The sequence below is a fragment of the Eutrigla gurnardus genome (genome assembly GCF_963514095.1).
Source record: "Eutrigla gurnardus genome assembly, chromosome: 22".
In the NCBI taxonomy this organism is placed as follows: Eukaryota; Metazoa; Chordata; class Actinopteri; order Perciformes; family Triglidae; genus Eutrigla; species Eutrigla gurnardus.
Genome location: NC_139933.1, coordinates 10132919 through 10148539, shown reverse-complemented (window position 1 = coordinate 10148539; position 15621 = coordinate 10132919). Strand labels below are relative to the sequence as shown.

The 15621-nt window shown below is 42.9% G+C and overlaps 3 protein-coding genes across 6 annotated transcripts; 2 read left to right on the top strand and 1 right to left on the bottom strand.

Moving 5' to 3' along the window:
- Positions 1-234: 234 nt before the first annotated feature.
- Positions 235-5817, top strand: irf3 (interferon regulatory factor 3). 3 transcript variants are annotated; one of them, XM_084040644.1, is made up of 11 exons: positions 235-462; positions 1385-1551; positions 1699-1870; positions 2275-2348; positions 2444-2504; positions 2633-2698; positions 2815-3054; positions 3184-3274; positions 4626-4915; positions 5011-5129; positions 5563-5817. In XM_084040644.1, exons 2-11 carry the CDS (start codon positions 1387-1389, stop codon positions 5674-5676), a joined length of 1392 nt encoding a protein of 463 aa, XP_083896770.1. In that variant the 5' UTR covers positions 235-462; positions 1385-1386; the 3' UTR covers positions 5677-5817. The 3 variants fall into 3 exon arrangements, with proteins under 3 accessions (XP_083896770.1, XP_083896769.1, XP_083896771.1); XM_084040643.1 differs by having other exon boundaries at positions 2630-2698; XM_084040645.1 differs by lacking the exon at positions 235-462 and having other exon boundaries at positions 1408-1551; positions 1699-1934; positions 2630-2698.
- Positions 5818-6150: 333 nt separating this feature from the next.
- On the bottom strand, positions 6151-14662 carry LOC311033313 (chaperone Ric-8A-like). 2 transcript variants are annotated; one of them, XM_084040638.1, is made up of 14 exons: positions 14551-14662; positions 10341-10435; positions 10203-10250; positions 9692-9709; positions 9491-9580; positions 8811-9409; positions 8420-8555; positions 8130-8318; positions 7942-8036; positions 7557-7707; positions 7366-7461; positions 7098-7242; positions 6638-6917; positions 6151-6531 (listed from the first exon to the last, which is right to left on the bottom strand). In XM_084040638.1, exons 2-14 carry the CDS (start codon positions 10428-10430, stop codon positions 6393-6395), a joined length of 2076 nt encoding a protein of 691 aa, XP_083896764.1. In that variant the 5' UTR covers positions 10431-10435; positions 14551-14662; the 3' UTR covers positions 6151-6392. The 2 variants fall into 2 exon arrangements, with proteins under 2 accessions (XP_083896764.1, XP_083896763.1); XM_084040637.1 differs by lacking the exon at positions 14551-14662 and adding an exon at positions 10661-10704.
- LOC311033328 (uncharacterized protein) lies at positions 13992-15360 on the top strand. Its single transcript, XM_084040660.1, has 4 exons — positions 13992-14109; positions 14280-14361; positions 14572-14724; positions 14976-15360. The coding sequence occupies exons 1-4, from the start codon at positions 14064-14066 to the stop codon at positions 15133-15135; spliced, it is 441 nt and encodes a 146-aa protein (XP_083896786.1). The 5' UTR covers positions 13992-14063; the 3' UTR covers positions 15136-15360.
- Positions 15361-15621: the final 261 nt, after the last annotated feature.

The following is a 15621-nucleotide window of genomic DNA, read 5'->3' as shown; positions in this document are numbered from 1 at the left end:
TAAGAAGAGTGGTGTGCTTTAAGAATGTCTAATTAGCTGGACTTTCATCCGTGTAAAAAACAAAGCAGACACGCATGAATATAAGCAAAGCATTTTTTGTTTGTTTCTTTAAACATCTTAATCTGAGGTAAGTGTCCCCATAAGTACGTATAAACGTGTGCGTGTGTGTATTTGACCCCACCTGGCGTCCCCGGCTGGTATGAAACTCGCTGACGTCACAGCCCGAAAACGAAACTCACGACTCGGGAGTTTCCCGAGAAAACCTCGACGGATCAGAAAGCTGGGCCGCTGTCGGTATTTAAGGAAATAGCGGCTGGAAGCTGATGACAGCTCGTCACATTGCTGTGTGTGTCTACAGCGCGCACTCACAGCCGCTAATCCCGCTTCGTATCTCTGACGTTTGACCCAGAGAACTAGCACACTTGAAAGCAACGTGCACCGGCGGAACCCTCGGCACTGCAGGTAGGAGTGAGCTGTTTACCCTCATGATCTAGAGACAGAGGTAACTATATACAGGCTCACCCACATACAACTGTGGATATGATACAAACTGTGTTCAATTTCAGACGTCAGGTAGGTGTAGACTACTACTCGAATAGTTTTATTTAACCTTTATTTAACCAGGTAAAGCTTATTGAGATATATAATCTCTTTGGCAAAAGTTATAGTTAACTTTCCCTGCTTACATTACAGACAATGAATTACTGTACACCAATTTTAGTTGTTTAATACATAGAATGCTGAGTCACACCTGGCCTCATATCCATAGGCTTCCTCTTTGCTATACAAAATGCTATTATAAGTTACTTGGTGAGAGTAGGAAAAGACAATAATGCCTCATTCTAATTGACTGTCAGCACTTTAAAGACCAATTAATCTAAACATGCGAAGTTAACTTGTATTTTACTCAATTTTATTTGTTGATAAAAACATTTTCCTACATGAATCCGGTTGTAAAATGACTAAATACCGCCCTCTACTTGCCTAATTAATATTTAACGATGGACCTGAACATTCTGATAATTAATATAAACCTATAAATATATATGAATAATTATGGTGATTAAACATCCGGCCTGGCTCGGCTATATTTATAAAGCATATGCATAGTTCTTCCACCAGTCCTGTCTCGGATTCCTTCTGCTTTCCACTGTCTCATTCAGCGCAAGATATTCTGTACAGTGATGGCTACAAGACTAAAATACTGATTTGGATAGGCTTCCGAGATTGATATTTAATAGATATTATTCACATATTAAACCTTATCCTAAATAAAGCAAAAACAGAATGTTATTTCCGTGTCTTGGAAGCATGTTGCTGATGGTCAGGTATGTCATATGACGCCCCAGGGACACTGTTTGACGTGTTTTTCTGGTACTTGCAGAAATGTCTCATTCTAAACCACTGCTCATCCCATGGCTGCGGGCGCAGATTGACAGTGGCAGATGTCCTGGTGTCGTCTGGAAAAACAGGGAGCGAACAGAGTTCTCCATCCCCTGGAAACATGCTTTAAGACAGGACTCCTCCGACACTGACATCCTCATCTTTAAGGTAGTTTTCACTCAAAGTCGTGATGTTAAAAAAAACCCTCAGTGGCAGTATAGTAGAACGTGCTCCGTATTCATAGTGTTCCACAAAGTGACAATAACTTAAAGAATCCATCAGGTGTTGTTCATACAGTGTAATTCTTCCCCGCAGGCCTGGGCAGAGGTGAGCGGCAACGGCCGGGCTAACGGAGACCCCTCAGTCTGGAAGAGGAACTTCCGCAGCGCCCTCCGAGTGAAAGGCTTCAAACTGCTCTCCGACAACAAGAATGACGCTGCTGACCCCCACAAAGTGTTTCGCTGGCCGGACGAGGCAGCATCAGGAGGTGAGGATCCAGCGAGGCTTCCATAGACTATCACCACTCGGCCCTTTATTGTTGTGGATACCAGGCAAGTTAAAAAAAAGGACTATTTCCTCTGATGAACTGTACTGAAAATCACCACCTAACAAAACATTTTAAGAGATGTGTATGTGACTGATAAATTGTTAAATCAGTGTCACCACTTACAACACATCTCCGATCACCTGAACTGATTTGGATGATCACATTACCATCTGTCTTCCATTCATATATGTCTGGATTTACATTTCTGTGGTTGAGGTAATGTGCAAATACAGAGACAATACCGTTTGTAAAGGGGGCTATAAGATGAAAGAGTTCTTTTTTGAGGGGAATACATTATTAAAACCTCCAGATGTTAACTAAGCTCCTTGCTCTCGCCCTCAAAGCGAACTCCTCTGCTGGATCTCAAGAACAAGATGACCCCGATTTGCTTCAGGACCTTCACCTTCCGACACAAGAAGTAAGCCACTGTGGGTTCGTAGGGACGTAACGTGTAAATGTGTAAACATATGATTGGGCGTGAACTGACTCTGAGGTGTATCTGTGATATCTCAGAGCCAGGTCGTCCAGTGCTTTGACGACTGTCTGTACCTAGCAGAAGACACCCTGTTCGCAGGTAAGAGACTTTTCATTATCTCTACATTTTTGCTTGAATATTCCCAGAAATTGTAATACATTGGATAGCTGGGAATGTGGAATCCCTTTTTCCTGAATATTTCTGAACTAACTGATATTTGCCAGAAGAAGCCTCCGTCAACCAGGATATTCTCCAGGAATGTCTGAAGGGACTTAACATTGGCCCTGAAGCAGGTAGGCTTACTGAATCAGCTATGCCCATCTCTTCCTCCTCACCGCTGCAGCGTGAGCAGAAAACAACAGCATCCAAGGTACTTTCCTAGAAAACACTTTCTCCAACTTTTCCACAGAGGGCACCGCAGTCTTTGAGCCTCCTCCTGAGCAACAGCAGCTCCACAACCCAGTCGTGATTGGTGGACACGCGTTGCCGGGGCAACAGCAGTATCCAGTAAAGTCTGAGGGTGCAGTTGGTGAAGCTGGGTTGCCTGAGCAACCAGCGTGTCCAATGGAGGAAGCAGTGGGAGGGGCCTATGATGAGCAGTTGGTGGAGCAGTTGCTCCATAACATGAACAGTGTTGGAGATAATTTCAGTAAGTTGATGGATGTTTTAAATCCCTGACATCAGCATCATTAAAAAAATATGAATAATATCACTCATGATTTGACACTTTAATAATGTTATGCCGTTTCTCATACATATCCTCTTTCTACATCCATAGAGACTCAATTCAGGATATCAGTGTACTACAGAGGAGTGATGGTGTCCCAGCAGCTGGTTGAGAATGAGGTTGGGATCCGCTTTGTCTACAGGTAAAGGCAAAATAAAGCTTTTCCTCAATGGACGCATTTCTCACAGATGTTTAGTATCACCAGTTTAGCTTCAAATCACACTTAAAGGAATAGTCTGACGTTTTTGAGAAACACTATTGACTTTGTGGCCGAGAGTGAGAGATAACAAGACTGATATAACTCTATATGGTAGTTTTTAGTAGGAGCCAGGAGCCAATAGCTGGGGGGGGGGGGGGCTCTCTAATTAACACATCAGTGCTAACCGTCTCCTAGCTTCAGCTACATGTATACAAGGCTAACTGTTTTTATGCTAAGCTGTGCTAACCGTCTCCGAGCTGTAGCTGCTTGTGTACAAGGCTAGCTGTTTTTATGCTAAGCTGTGCTAACCGTCTCCTAGCTGTAGCTACATGTATACAAGGCTAGCTGTTTTTATGCTAAGCTGTGCTAACCGTCTCCGAGCTGTAGCTGCTTGTGTACAAGGCTAGCTGTTTTTATGCTAAGCTGTGCTAACCGTCTCCTAGCTGTAGCTACATGTATACAAGGCTAGCTGTTTTTATGCTAAGCTGTGCTTAACATCTCCTAGCTGTAGCTACATGTGTACAAGGCTAGCTGTTTTTATGCTAAGCTGTGCTAACCATCTCCTAGCTGTAGCTACATGTGTACAAGGCTCTCTGTTTTTATGCTAAGCTGTGCTAACCGTCTCCTAGCTGTAGCTACATGTGTACAAGGCGAGCTGTTTTTATGCTAAGCTATGCTAACCATCTCCTAGCTGTAGCTACATGTGTACAAGGCGAGCTGTTTTTATGCTAAGCTGTGCTTAACATCTCCTAGCTGTAGCTACATGTGTACAAGGCGAGCTGTTTTTATGCTAAGCTGTGCTAACCGTCTCCTAGCTGTAGCTACATGTGTACAAGGCTAGCTGTTTTTATGCTAAGCTGTGCTAACCATCTCCTAGCTGTAGCTACATGTGTACAAGGCTCTCTGTTTTTATGCTAAGCTGTGCTAACCGTCTCCTAGCTGTAGCTACATGTGTACAAGGCGAGCTGTTTTTATGCTAAGCTATGCTAACCATCTCCTAGCTGTAGCTACATGTGTACAAGGCGAGCTGTTTTTATGCTAAGCTGTGCTAACCGTCTCCTAGCTGTAGCTACATGTGTACAAGGCTAGCTTTTTTTATGCTAAGCTGTGCTAACCATCTCCTAGCTGTAGCTACATGTGTACCCTACAGATAAGTCTCCTCATCCTCCTCCAGAAAGCAAATAAGTGTATTTCCCAAAATATAAAACTATTCCTGTAATGTTGTCAGGGCTCTGCCGAGAATATAAGTTGCCTCTCACCTTAAATTGAATGATTTATGTTGTCTTCATATCAGGCCCGAACTCATCGGGACAGTTTTGGATCAAGAGTCAGGCCTTTCTCTGGTCTCTCTGCCAAGTCCCGGAGTTATGCTGGATCAAACCCAAGCCAATCTCACCCAGTGCATCCTCAACAAGCTGGGCGACGGTTTGGACATGAGAGTGTCAGGCCATGTGGTCTACGGCCAGCGGCGGGGTGAAATCAAAGCATTTTGGAGCTTCTCTAAGTTTGACAGGAGCAGACAGCCTCAAGAGATTTCCAAACTGCAGCCTCAACCGCTGTATCAGTTCAAGGACTTTGTGCGAGGTGGGTGAGAGGAATAAATTGTTTTTCTTGTCAGCGGGCCTGTGGAAACATGTGCTGCATCTTGCATGTGGAGATTGATTGTCCTGTCCCTCTAGGAATATTGGAGTTTATTGACGGGAGAGACTGCCCTCCCTACTCCCTGTTCCTCTGCCTCGGGGAGAAGTGGCCTGACCCAGACAACAGGCCTTGGGAGAAGAAACTCATCACAGTGGAGGTGAGAGTCCAGATGAATTATTAAAAGGCAGAGACAGTGCTGTGCTCTCACAGACCGTAAAGCAGTATTTCAGTTTGGCTGATAAGGTTGTTTTTTTTTGTACATACCTCTATCATATTTCATGAGGGATCAAACCCCCCAAAATTGCCCACTCAAGGGAGCTGTCATCAGCAGCGCTTTCAAGGGGCAATTTTGACTCAGTATTGATTAATAGCACTGAGAGAACAAAGCCTAAATACCACCTAGTGACGGCAGATCCCTTGGGTGTAAAGGTTTTTCTGCTCCTAGTCACTATGGAGGAATGCATGCTGAGAAATGAAAAGCTTAAACAAAAAGCTACTTTGGAGAAAAACAGCTTGACACCTCTCATTGCTCCAGCGTTCTCAAATTCTGTGGCTCAAATTTGCCATCCCCTTTTTTCTTTCTTTCTCAGGTGGTCCTGACCTCAATGGAGTTACTGAAGACTATGGCTGTGGAAGGCGGCGCCTCGTCCCTGCAGTCTGTGGAGCTGCAGATGTCGCTCGAAGAGATGATGGACATGTACTGACGCACTTTGCTGATGCTGAAGAAAAGTCATTGTTTACGTCTCAGAATGATTCTTCTGCGTGTTTTATGAACATTTTATACATTTTTATTCTACACCAAGATCAGGTTAATAATTCTTCCGGTGTTGGAATTGCTGATACAAGAGTGTTACTTATACCATAAATATGGGTTTTTTAATTAATCTTTTTTTTTTTAAAGTAGGTTAAGGTATTGTTATTTAAAATAATGAGCTATAAGAATTCTATGAGGAGGTTTCCTGGGATCTTTTTTGACATGGGTAGTATTATTAATTAGACCCACATTTCTGAGATGCTGTGCTGCTTTCTGATGCAAAAAGCTTACTGCACTGAGTAAAAGTTGTTGGTTAAATAGCTCAACACACAGAAGCTCCACAGGGGGAAAAAGGTAAATGTGAAATTGTGCTATGTGGAACTACGCATTGAAATAAACAATAGCAGTACAAACTATATGCTTTCAAGACTTTATTAAAATATCGGACAATATTATGTGATTATCACAATGAAATTGCTTCCTTCTTAGGATCTGCTATCAATTCAACTCAAACCAGTGCGATAGTATTGCTGCTCCAAAGAAGAAGAGAAAGGAAAATATTTTTACATCTTTCATTGGGTTTTTACAACGGCTCGGTGAGAACTACATCCTTTGTTTTCATGTCGTCCATGCATTCACAACACATTCAACACACATCGACATGTGCTAGTTCTCTCCTTCCTCTGCTTCTCCCTCATTCTCGGAGCCAGACTTCCCCTCCTCAGTGATGGAGGTTTCCCTCAGACCCGACATCGGGACCAGCTTCCCATCTGAATCCACTCCCATCGGCTGGATAATATTCTCTCTGTAAAACAAGTAAAAAAAAGACCATTAATCAATCAGTATTAATACTTAAGACACTCCCAACACCTTAAGTGAAGGGGGTTGAATGTCTTTGTCACTTCACTGACCTGGACAGCTTGTTGAAGAGCATGATGAGCCTCTTGGCCTCCTCCTCCTTCTCCTCCTCCGTCATGCCCTCCATGGGGTCCGGCTGTTCTGCCTCCACGCGTCCCGTCACCGGGTTGATGCGATCTTTGACCTGTCGGTACTCCTCAGTGTCCGAGTCGGAGTCGCTGGAGTACTGGGCATCAGAGCTCAGGGTCCTGGGCCCCAGACCGCCCAGAAGACCCCTGTTGGCCAGCAGGCCTGCTGCGTTACCGTAGCCCGTGTACTTGACAAAGCGGCCCACTGGAAGAACGCGATGTTCGAAAATGTATGTGGAGGAAAAACCTTTATTATTTCACATTCTTTTTAATGCGTGGTATGTATGTACACTACACTGACACTACAGGGAGATACTGATGGATGTTGTGCAGAAAATCATTACCAAATGTAAATTATAGAGCGAGTGATGATACGTGATCTTACCATTTTCCTTACAGAGGACGAAGATGAAGTCAGCAGCGCAGTGTTTGAGGTCTGTATCCAGGTGAGTCATGAGGCGGATCAGGCGACTCTTCACTGTGGAGCCTTCCTCTGGCCTTTGTGAGGTGTCTCTCAGAGGAGGCAGGATCTAATGACGGGGATACATGATCATTTCAGTTGTCTTGCACATGAGGGAAAAATGTTTAATATATGATCTAAATATTGTGCGAGGCGTAAAGCGTTCTCAGAGGTGTTTTTTGGGGGGTATTACATGTTTCCTGATGTAATGGCGTGTTTCTCTGTGGGCCCTGCAGCTCTCCGTCAGCAGATTGAGAATCGGTGTCAGCTTCTCTTTCATCTTATCACCCTGAGAAGCAAACAGTATCAGTGATCACTCACTCTTTTAAACTTAAACTTTCAACTTTTTTTTTCATTCAATCCCCGTGTCGCTCTGTCCCTCACCGCCTCCAGGCGTCTCTCCATGAACAGCACCATGGTGTGGACACAGTCCATGTTGACCCCCTGGCACTGCTTGGAGTTGGGCTCCAGAGGCACCGTCAGCAGCACATCCAGACACTGGAGAGGCAGCGCTGACAACAGGTTGACTGCGTGACTGTGGGATTGAGACAACATTACAGGAGCAGAAGGTAAGAGTCATTAAAAGACATATTTGGTTCAGTTTGGCATGCTTGATTGTTATATAAATAAATGGTTGAAACACAAATATATACTACAAATAAAGCTGCAAGCTTAAATTCTTGAAAGTCTGGCACCAGCCATTTTAAAAACATCTGCATCGTTGTTATTAATGATGATTGATGCTCGTCATTGAGCACTCTTTGCTCACCCCTGCAGCTCATCAGTGTCATCCGTAAGCAAACACTTCCTCATCAGGCAGAGACGCTGGATGGCCACCAGGTGTCGGTAAAGAGCCGCAGCGTCCTGAGGGAGGAGGAAACCGTACAGATCATTTCTCCCTTTTCTGACATCACACCTGATGATTGAACGATGTATTATGAACTCATAGCCACTGACGTCACTTGGCTCCTGCCTGTGGGTGCTGTAGGTGATGTTGAAGAGGATTTTGAGGATTTCTATGACCCGCTGGGAGGCTTCCAGTGAGATGGGTGGTGCTGCCGGGTCCAGCACACACTCATACTGCTCCTTCCACTGAACCTCCAGGCAGCTCTCCAGAGCTGCTGTGAAAATGGACACACCTCCTTCCTGGAAGGACAACACAATATATCATCAAGTGATCTCATTCATATTATAACTTGCACAATACATATTTCATAGTAACTTTGTAGTCAGTGAGGCGATGTCACCTGCTGAAGCTGAGTGCTGAGCTCTCGCCGTAGGGCAGTGACGAGGAACATGAGGCGTAGTTCATAGAACTGAACACTGGAGGGAGATGAGCAACTAAAACTGGAGGATAGACGCTCTTTGAGGCCACACATGAGCCTGATGGGGGAAAATAACGAGGTTAGCTGACTGGAAATGTGCAGATTGATACAAAAATCAGCACATTGAGATTTATAGTCGCTGAGATACACGACTGTGTCTCAGCTTCACTGGTGACTTCAGATTATCTGCATTTGACCATTATATGCAGGGGAAACAGCTAAATGGACCCAGAAAGCTTAAAGCTGCATTTAACTGTATTTCAGATGTTGTTGTGTATGCATGTGTGTGTCTGCACACTGCCAGGAAACCCACCTGAGACCACTGAACCTCTCCTGGGCCCAGGTGCTGTTGTAGACCACATTGCACAACACTTTTAAGGCCTCTTTCCTCCGTGTCTCGTCTCCCGAGGCCCCCCCCTCCTCCTCGTCCAGCCCGTCCATCTTGCTCTCCCTGCGGTCCCTCCTCCCTCTCTCCAGCATCTTGTGATGGATGCTGCCCCTGTGCATCTCGTTGATGCTGGTCCTGTGGCTGCCAAACCAGCTGATGCTGTCCACATCGCCACTGTTGGTGATGCTGACGTCACTCTTGGCGTCCTCGTCGAGGAACTCGTTTTGGCCATCGGCTTCGACGGCGCCTTCGTCCTCGTCGGCGTGACAATGCAACAGTTTGGCCTCGGCGAGAGAAGCGACGATGTTGTCGTAGAAGTCAGTGTCGGGGTCACTGGATTCATCGCTTGCATCGCTATTGTTCAGCCCGGCTAGTTTGGCCAGCATCAGGAGAGCGCTGTCGGTCACCAAGGGGCCCAGGACCTTCTTGTCTCTGGAGAGGATCCTCAGGGTGCGTAGTGAAACACTCAACAGATGACCATTCACTTCTGTTCTGATGAACCTCACCAGGACAAGAGCTAAATTCTGATGAGAGGCATAAACAGACAGTTTAGTTCATTCTTTAAAAAGAACAACCCAACTGACAGCACCTCTGTGTGATCAGACCTGTCTGAGGATGAGGCCTCGATCCTCCTGGTCGTACTCGTCACAGTCGGAGTCCGAATCAGCTGATTCCCTCACTTTATTCTTCCTAAACTGGTACAGCAGACACAACAAATCAGATTGAATACGATGGTTTAGGGTGCTCTTGTGTGCGAACAAAAGCAATACTTGACCATCATTTGCAAACTGTGTCAGGCATTGTACCTCTTCTAGTTTCCTTTGCTTTAGAGGGTGGGCGATCCAATTACAGTGGGCAACATAGCAGAAGAGAGAGAAAAGTATATCAGTGCAATGAATTGCGAATCAAAATAAATCAATGTGAAAGGATGAATGAGAAATAATTATTTGAAAAATAACTCAATACTTTATTGATTATATAAATAATGGAAAACAATCAAATAAAATATCAAATTACAAATCATTTAATTTGATTTAAATACAAATAATTGCATTAAAAATGGAATGAGGAATGATTAAAGACATATTGTTCAATGGCTGCAAATAGATTAACAGTATGTTGCTTATTCAACAGGAGCACAATCTGCCTGAGCAGAGAGGATCAGGAATAACTGATACAGCACAATTACTAATCACAGACAGGCTGTGGAGTGGATGAGGGGGGGGGGGGGGGGGGGGATCAAGCAAAGGTGAGGTTTAAGGAGCACAAGCATGTGAGGCTTCCAGTTAACGCGTACAGTGGCATGAACTAACTTACTTTCCTTCGGTCGCGCTCCTCCGAATCGAAGAAGAAGCACTGGGCGTACTGTAGGAGAGGAATGGAGACATGATAATAATAATCATCTAATTCATTTCATCCAGACTAAAGAACGTGAGAGCTTCTGTGTGGTGTTACCTCTTTGTTGAACTCCTGCAGCTGTACCTGAACACCATTCTCATCCCCCTGCTTGATGCACTGGATAATCCGCTCAAGGTCCAAGTCCATGCTTACTACACACACACACACACACAGGGAGAGGAATACTCATTAAGGCCATACCAATAACAACATTAAAGTTAATTAAAGCAACGATGAACAGTGACAAAAGAAAAGCCACATCATGTACAGTAGGTTTTGTCTGTTACTCACCCAGAATGTGGCAATAAAACCCAAGAAATGTGACTTTTAAAAGAGACGTATACAAACACATTAAAAAGATGTTTGTCCAAACTTACCTTGTGCAAGTCACAGCCAGCAGATATAAAACAGGTATATATATCGGTGCGACAAAATCCCCTTAAATCTGCTAAACCAAAGTGATGTCACCTCTCCGACTTTCCTTCAGCCTGCTCCCCCCGTGTTTCTCTGTCGCTCAGTATACAATGCTCTGCCTTTGAATTTGCTCAAATCACTTGCTTTCCAATTACTCTCATGCACTCGGCATATCTCTGCATCGCTCTCTCTGTCTCCCTCTCTCTCCCTCTCTCTCTTTAATCCAAGAGAGATGCAGGGGCCGTGGTTATGATTATAATCCACTAATGGACTCTAAGCTCATATCTCGCAGTGTTGACCCTCTAGCCTACAGGTTTTTCCAAACTTGTGCTGCGCATCTCTCACTCTCTCTCTTTGTGTGTGTGTGTGTGCAGCTTTAACACACTCTCACTCAAATCTCTTAATAGCACGGGAATTACTGAAATAACCATTAAGATTGTTTTTATATCACGCCTCTCTAGCTATTGCATAACCCCATTGGAGCTTTAAAAAAAACATTGCTGAGAAATGCATCTGCAGATAAAAATACGTGCAAAAAAAAGACAGTGATTAACATGTTGTGCACGCAGTATTATGATGCTGTTTGTGTCTAGTACCACAAGATGGGGCTATTTCCGCGGTTGAGTCAAACTTACTGTGAAGTCAGCTGAGGTTATTCATCTCTTGTGCTATATGTGTGCGTTATATAATATCTCCATTGAAAGTAAACTTTGAAATGTTACTCTACTCATAAACTCTATGTGGTACCAATCTACATGAGGTCACCATAACAGAAATCAGTCTGCAGAAGGGCTAACATTCACCTGCCATACAGTGTGAGATAAAGTGCAAGATCTCCCACTCTTATCGCAGAGGGTCTTGGGTTCCCTGAAGGATGAACTCCGTGAGAAGATGACATGCGAGTGAATGACAGGCTTTCCTGACAGGATGCTCACTCTTGTGCCCAGTGAGTAGAGGAAACAGGGGACGGGAGGCTGTAAGCGGCCGGCTGGTGGCCACAGGCTTACAACAACAGGATGTCCTGACAAAGGGCTCTCATGGACGGACCCACGGACCCATATTCCTTCACGATGAATGAGACACTCGAGATGTAGGATATCAACAAGTCGGAGCTGCAAGAGACTGACTCTCAGTGACCTCTGAAACCGGTGACGTGTGTAATCCGGGACCGTCCACTTAAATCATCGTGACACAGAATAACATCATGGCTAGCTGTCATAACGGCTGGGGCACGAAGGACTGCATGTAGCCAAAACTCAACTGACCTCTGTAACCTCCAGGGGTCAAGCCACTTTAAAGGATATCTGCTTTGAACAAAGTATGGATCTCAATGTTTTTGTTAGTTTGTGTTTGTATTAGAGGTGTAACGATTAATTCGATCGTCAGTCCTATAGATTCAACTAAATCGATCTGCTAAAATAAATAAATAAAATGAATCGTTTTGGCTTCACCAATAAACGATATGAATGCGTTTAATCGGATGAATCGTGATTCTTAATTATGATTAATGTTTTAATACGTTTAAGACACTCTCTCCCCTGCCAGCATGTAGCCTATTAAAAAAGGTTCAAAATAACTGAGCATTACATTTTTGTATTCAGCATAAAATATTATGCAGGACTACTTTTTTAAAGAATAAATATGTTAAATAAGTAATTCTGTGGTCTGTTTATTTTTTCACCTTTCAGAAGAATACAGATAGTCTCACTTGCATTATTGAATGTTTATTTCATGGATATAAAATTTTGGTTACAAGTTACTGAATCGAATTGTGCATGGTTTACAGAATCGAATCGCTACAAAAAATGTTCTTGAATCGAATCGCCAAATACTGTATCGTTAATTGAATTGAATCGCTGTGAAGCCAAAGATTCACACCCCTAGTTTGTATGTCTATATATATATATAAAAATATAAACCATTTATTGGTGTTTTTTCAATGAGGAAGGGTTAATTAAGTTAATTAACTAATATCATAATTACTTCATATGGATTTATAATTTCTTCCAAATGTCATTGCAAGGAGCAGAAAGATACTCTCCAACTCTCCAACTAGGCCTGCAACAAAAACAACATTTCGGAGTAAAATTAAAATTCCTATCATAATTTATTCAAGGCCAAGGTGACATCATTAAATCAAAGGAATGTTTATTATCTTTGCTTGACTCAGTGTTTTAGCCCTTATTAGCAGCAAAGTTTGCTTTCTATTATGTATTATGCATTTATTTGGGTTTCAAATATTTATAATGAGCTAATGTATTTGCCTGAAATCACCAGTTTGTTTAAAGCTAGGCATCAGCAGATGTGCTGGTTTACTCAGAGACCTTGTTTTCTCTTTAGAACATGCCTGCACGCACGTTATAATTGATTAAGAGGAAAATCCCAACACTTGGTAGAATACATTGCTTAATTGTTTGTGAAATCACAAGATTGCCTCATCATAGTGATGCTAATGCGTGTCGGTGCACGCGCACCACTGATGACTCAGTGCACGACACAACCTTCACAGATGGTTTTACACAGGATGGTGCACAATAGACCCGAGAGCGGAAGTTATGATTCACAGAGAGGGAGAGAAGCTTGGGCTCTGGGAAAACAATCCCAACGGATTTTACTGTATTATTAAAAGTTTAGCAAAATAATTTCCTAGAGAGATGATAGAATGTGGCCATGTGCCAAACCTTATTTCTGTGATCATTTATGAGTGGAATAACAAAGCAAACGAACCATTTGCGGATTCTATAATTATATCGGGTTATCTGTAAAAAAACATCTGATTTATTATCTTTGAAAGGTGTAAGATTGAGAAGTTGTTTTTGAAATGTTGCACGCGAGGGGGACGCGAGAGAAGGACATTTTCAGGAATAAACACGATGACGACAAGCGTGACTCAAGGGGAAAAGGCACAGGAAAAATGGGGCGATAAAGAAAAGCCTGGAGGAGAATTGGGGTTATTTTGGTCTCTGCGGGCTTCCTGCAGGTGATGGAAATGAAAGAACGATTTCTGGAACAATTGCTCAGCAGCAAGTGGAGTGAAGGAGGAGAGGGATGGAGGAGGATGTGGGGGGGGGGGGTGTTGTTGTTGGAGCAAAGAGTGAAGAATCATTGTAAACATCACAGAAGGTACAAGGTCATCTCAAGTATAAGTATAGTTGTGCTCGGATGCAGTTGTTTTTGTTAGTAACACAGGTCTTGTAAATAAAGGATAAAACTGTCACCATGATTCATTACGAGTGTGGGAGTGGCTTTGTCTGTAAAATTACTACGTACGAGACACACCTCCTCAACCTGCCATCACACTATAAAGCACCAGCCGTGGAATGGCTTGACAGACTTGGGCATCCAACAATCAGCAAAGGACCACGAATGGTTTTTCCAAAAAGACACAGCAGGTTTTGGGATTTTCTTGGCGGTAAGTTTCCCCATTTATCCTATTTCAAACAGGTCTCTAATTCATAATTGTCTTTTTTTTTCTTCTTTCAAAATCTTTTGTCTGTATTATTCAGTTATTCAGTTGCTTTAGGAATAAGTTCAGGACGGGATGTTTTCATCAGCATCGCTCATGGTGTTTTCTTTCCACAGGCCAGTGCGGTATGGAGATAGCTGTTCTGCTGCTGCTGACTGTACCTTTGAGTGCTGCCACACCACTTAGACCAACTCACAGGTCAGTAACAACACTAAATATGTGTCAGTGATGTGTCAACGAAAAAAAAAAAAAAAATCAAAACATTTATGACTCAAAGGGAATTCAGAAATAAATAAAGAAGGAAAAGCCAGATTGTGTATTAGTGTATCTTATTACAGCATTGAAAATCAGAGTTGCTTGGTGTGTGAAATATTAATAAATACCTACTTTTTCCTCATGGACCCACAGATCCGACGCAGAAACTTTCCTTCCGGCGGATGCTGTCCAGGCAACAGGGGTGATAAGGACAAAGGACACAGAGGAACAGCATGTTCAAGCACTGAGGATCATCCCATTTCATTCAGAAGGCAAACTTCTAGATCTGGAGGCGCTGAAACACAGGTACCAAAGAGCATATACTGCAAATAAGAGAGGGATGGCTGAAAACACTAGCTATATCAATAAATTTGAATGTAAGTTATTGATGCAGCGTAAATACTGTAGTGTTTATATCAATTCTTCTAATTATGGCTTCTTAGCAAAAGAATGAATGTTTCTGATTTATTTGAAAACTGTTATTTTGAAAATGTATGTAATGTTTTTAAAAGCCAGAGGTTTAATTCCCCTTCTTTCCTCTTCTTCATCATTGACAGAATGGCAGTGAAGTTACGTCCAAGGCGTGCGCCTCAGCGTGGATGTCAGCTCGGCACATGCCAGCTCCACAACCTGGCTGACACTTTGTACCACATCAGCAAAAAAACTGGAAAAGATGCGTCGAAAAATGCCAACAACGCGCAGGGATATGGCAGATAGGACCCAGAAGAAATGAATGAATGGTGGCGCACAAGGACTAAGAATGTTGAGAGTCCTCAACATTTCAATCTATTTATAACCAAATATCTCTATAAATGCTCTGACTGACTGGTACTTTTTAATGTATTTATGCTCATTAACCACAATCGTGTTAATACTGTGTGAAATGCTTCATCATATTACGTTTTAAAACATAAATTAACCTCAATATTTAAATGCATTGTACAATAAATATTTAATATAAACAAGTGTGTGTGTGGAATTACAGTTTATGCATACCTGGGTAATGTTGCTTACATGGGCGACTACCTGAAGCATTATTATAGACTAGGAATTGCCTTACAGGGTTACATATTCAGTCCAGTATATTTATGTCATAATTTCTACTGAATGACCACATATTCAGATTGAAATGTGATGTTGAAAAAGCCAAAAAAGGCTTTAAGTGGACTTGATGGCTGATTGAGGCATTGCCCTATTGTAAAC

Coding starts and splice junctions, on each gene's coding strand:
- LOC311033328 (XM_084040660.1), top strand. CDS start 14,064: ATGGTTTTTCCAAAAAGACACAGCAGGTTTTGGGATTTTCTTGGCG. Junction 14,110..14,279: donor GTTTTGGGATTTTCTTGGCG/GTAAGTTTCCCC, acceptor TTCTTTCCACAG/GCCAGTGCGGTATGGAGATA. Junction 14,725..14,975: donor CTGGAGGCGCTGAAACACAG/GTACCAAAGAGC, acceptor CATCATTGACAG/AATGGCAGTGAAGTTACGTC.
- irf3 (XM_084040643.1), top strand. CDS start 1,387: ATGTCTCATTCTAAACCACTGCTCATCCCATGGCTGCGGGCGCAGATT. Junction 2,699..2,814: donor TAACATTGGCCCTGAAGCAG/GTAGGCTTACTG, acceptor ACTTTTCCACAG/AGGGCACCGCAGTCTTTGAG. Junction 3,275..4,625: donor GGGATCCGCTTTGTCTACAG/GTAAAGGCAAAA, acceptor TCTTCATATCAG/GCCCGAACTCATCGGGACAG.
- LOC311033313 (XM_084040638.1), bottom strand. CDS start 10,430: ATGGACTTGGACCTTGAGCGGATTATCCAGTGCATCAAGCAGGGGGAT. Junction 10,251..10,340: donor TGCAGGAGTTCAACAAAGAG/GTAACACCACAC, acceptor CCTCTCCTACAG/TACGCCCAGTGCTTCTTCTT. Junction 6,532..6,637: donor CTCTTCAACAAGCTGTCCAG/GTCAGTGAAGTG, acceptor CTTGTTTTACAG/AGAGAATATTATCCAGCCGA.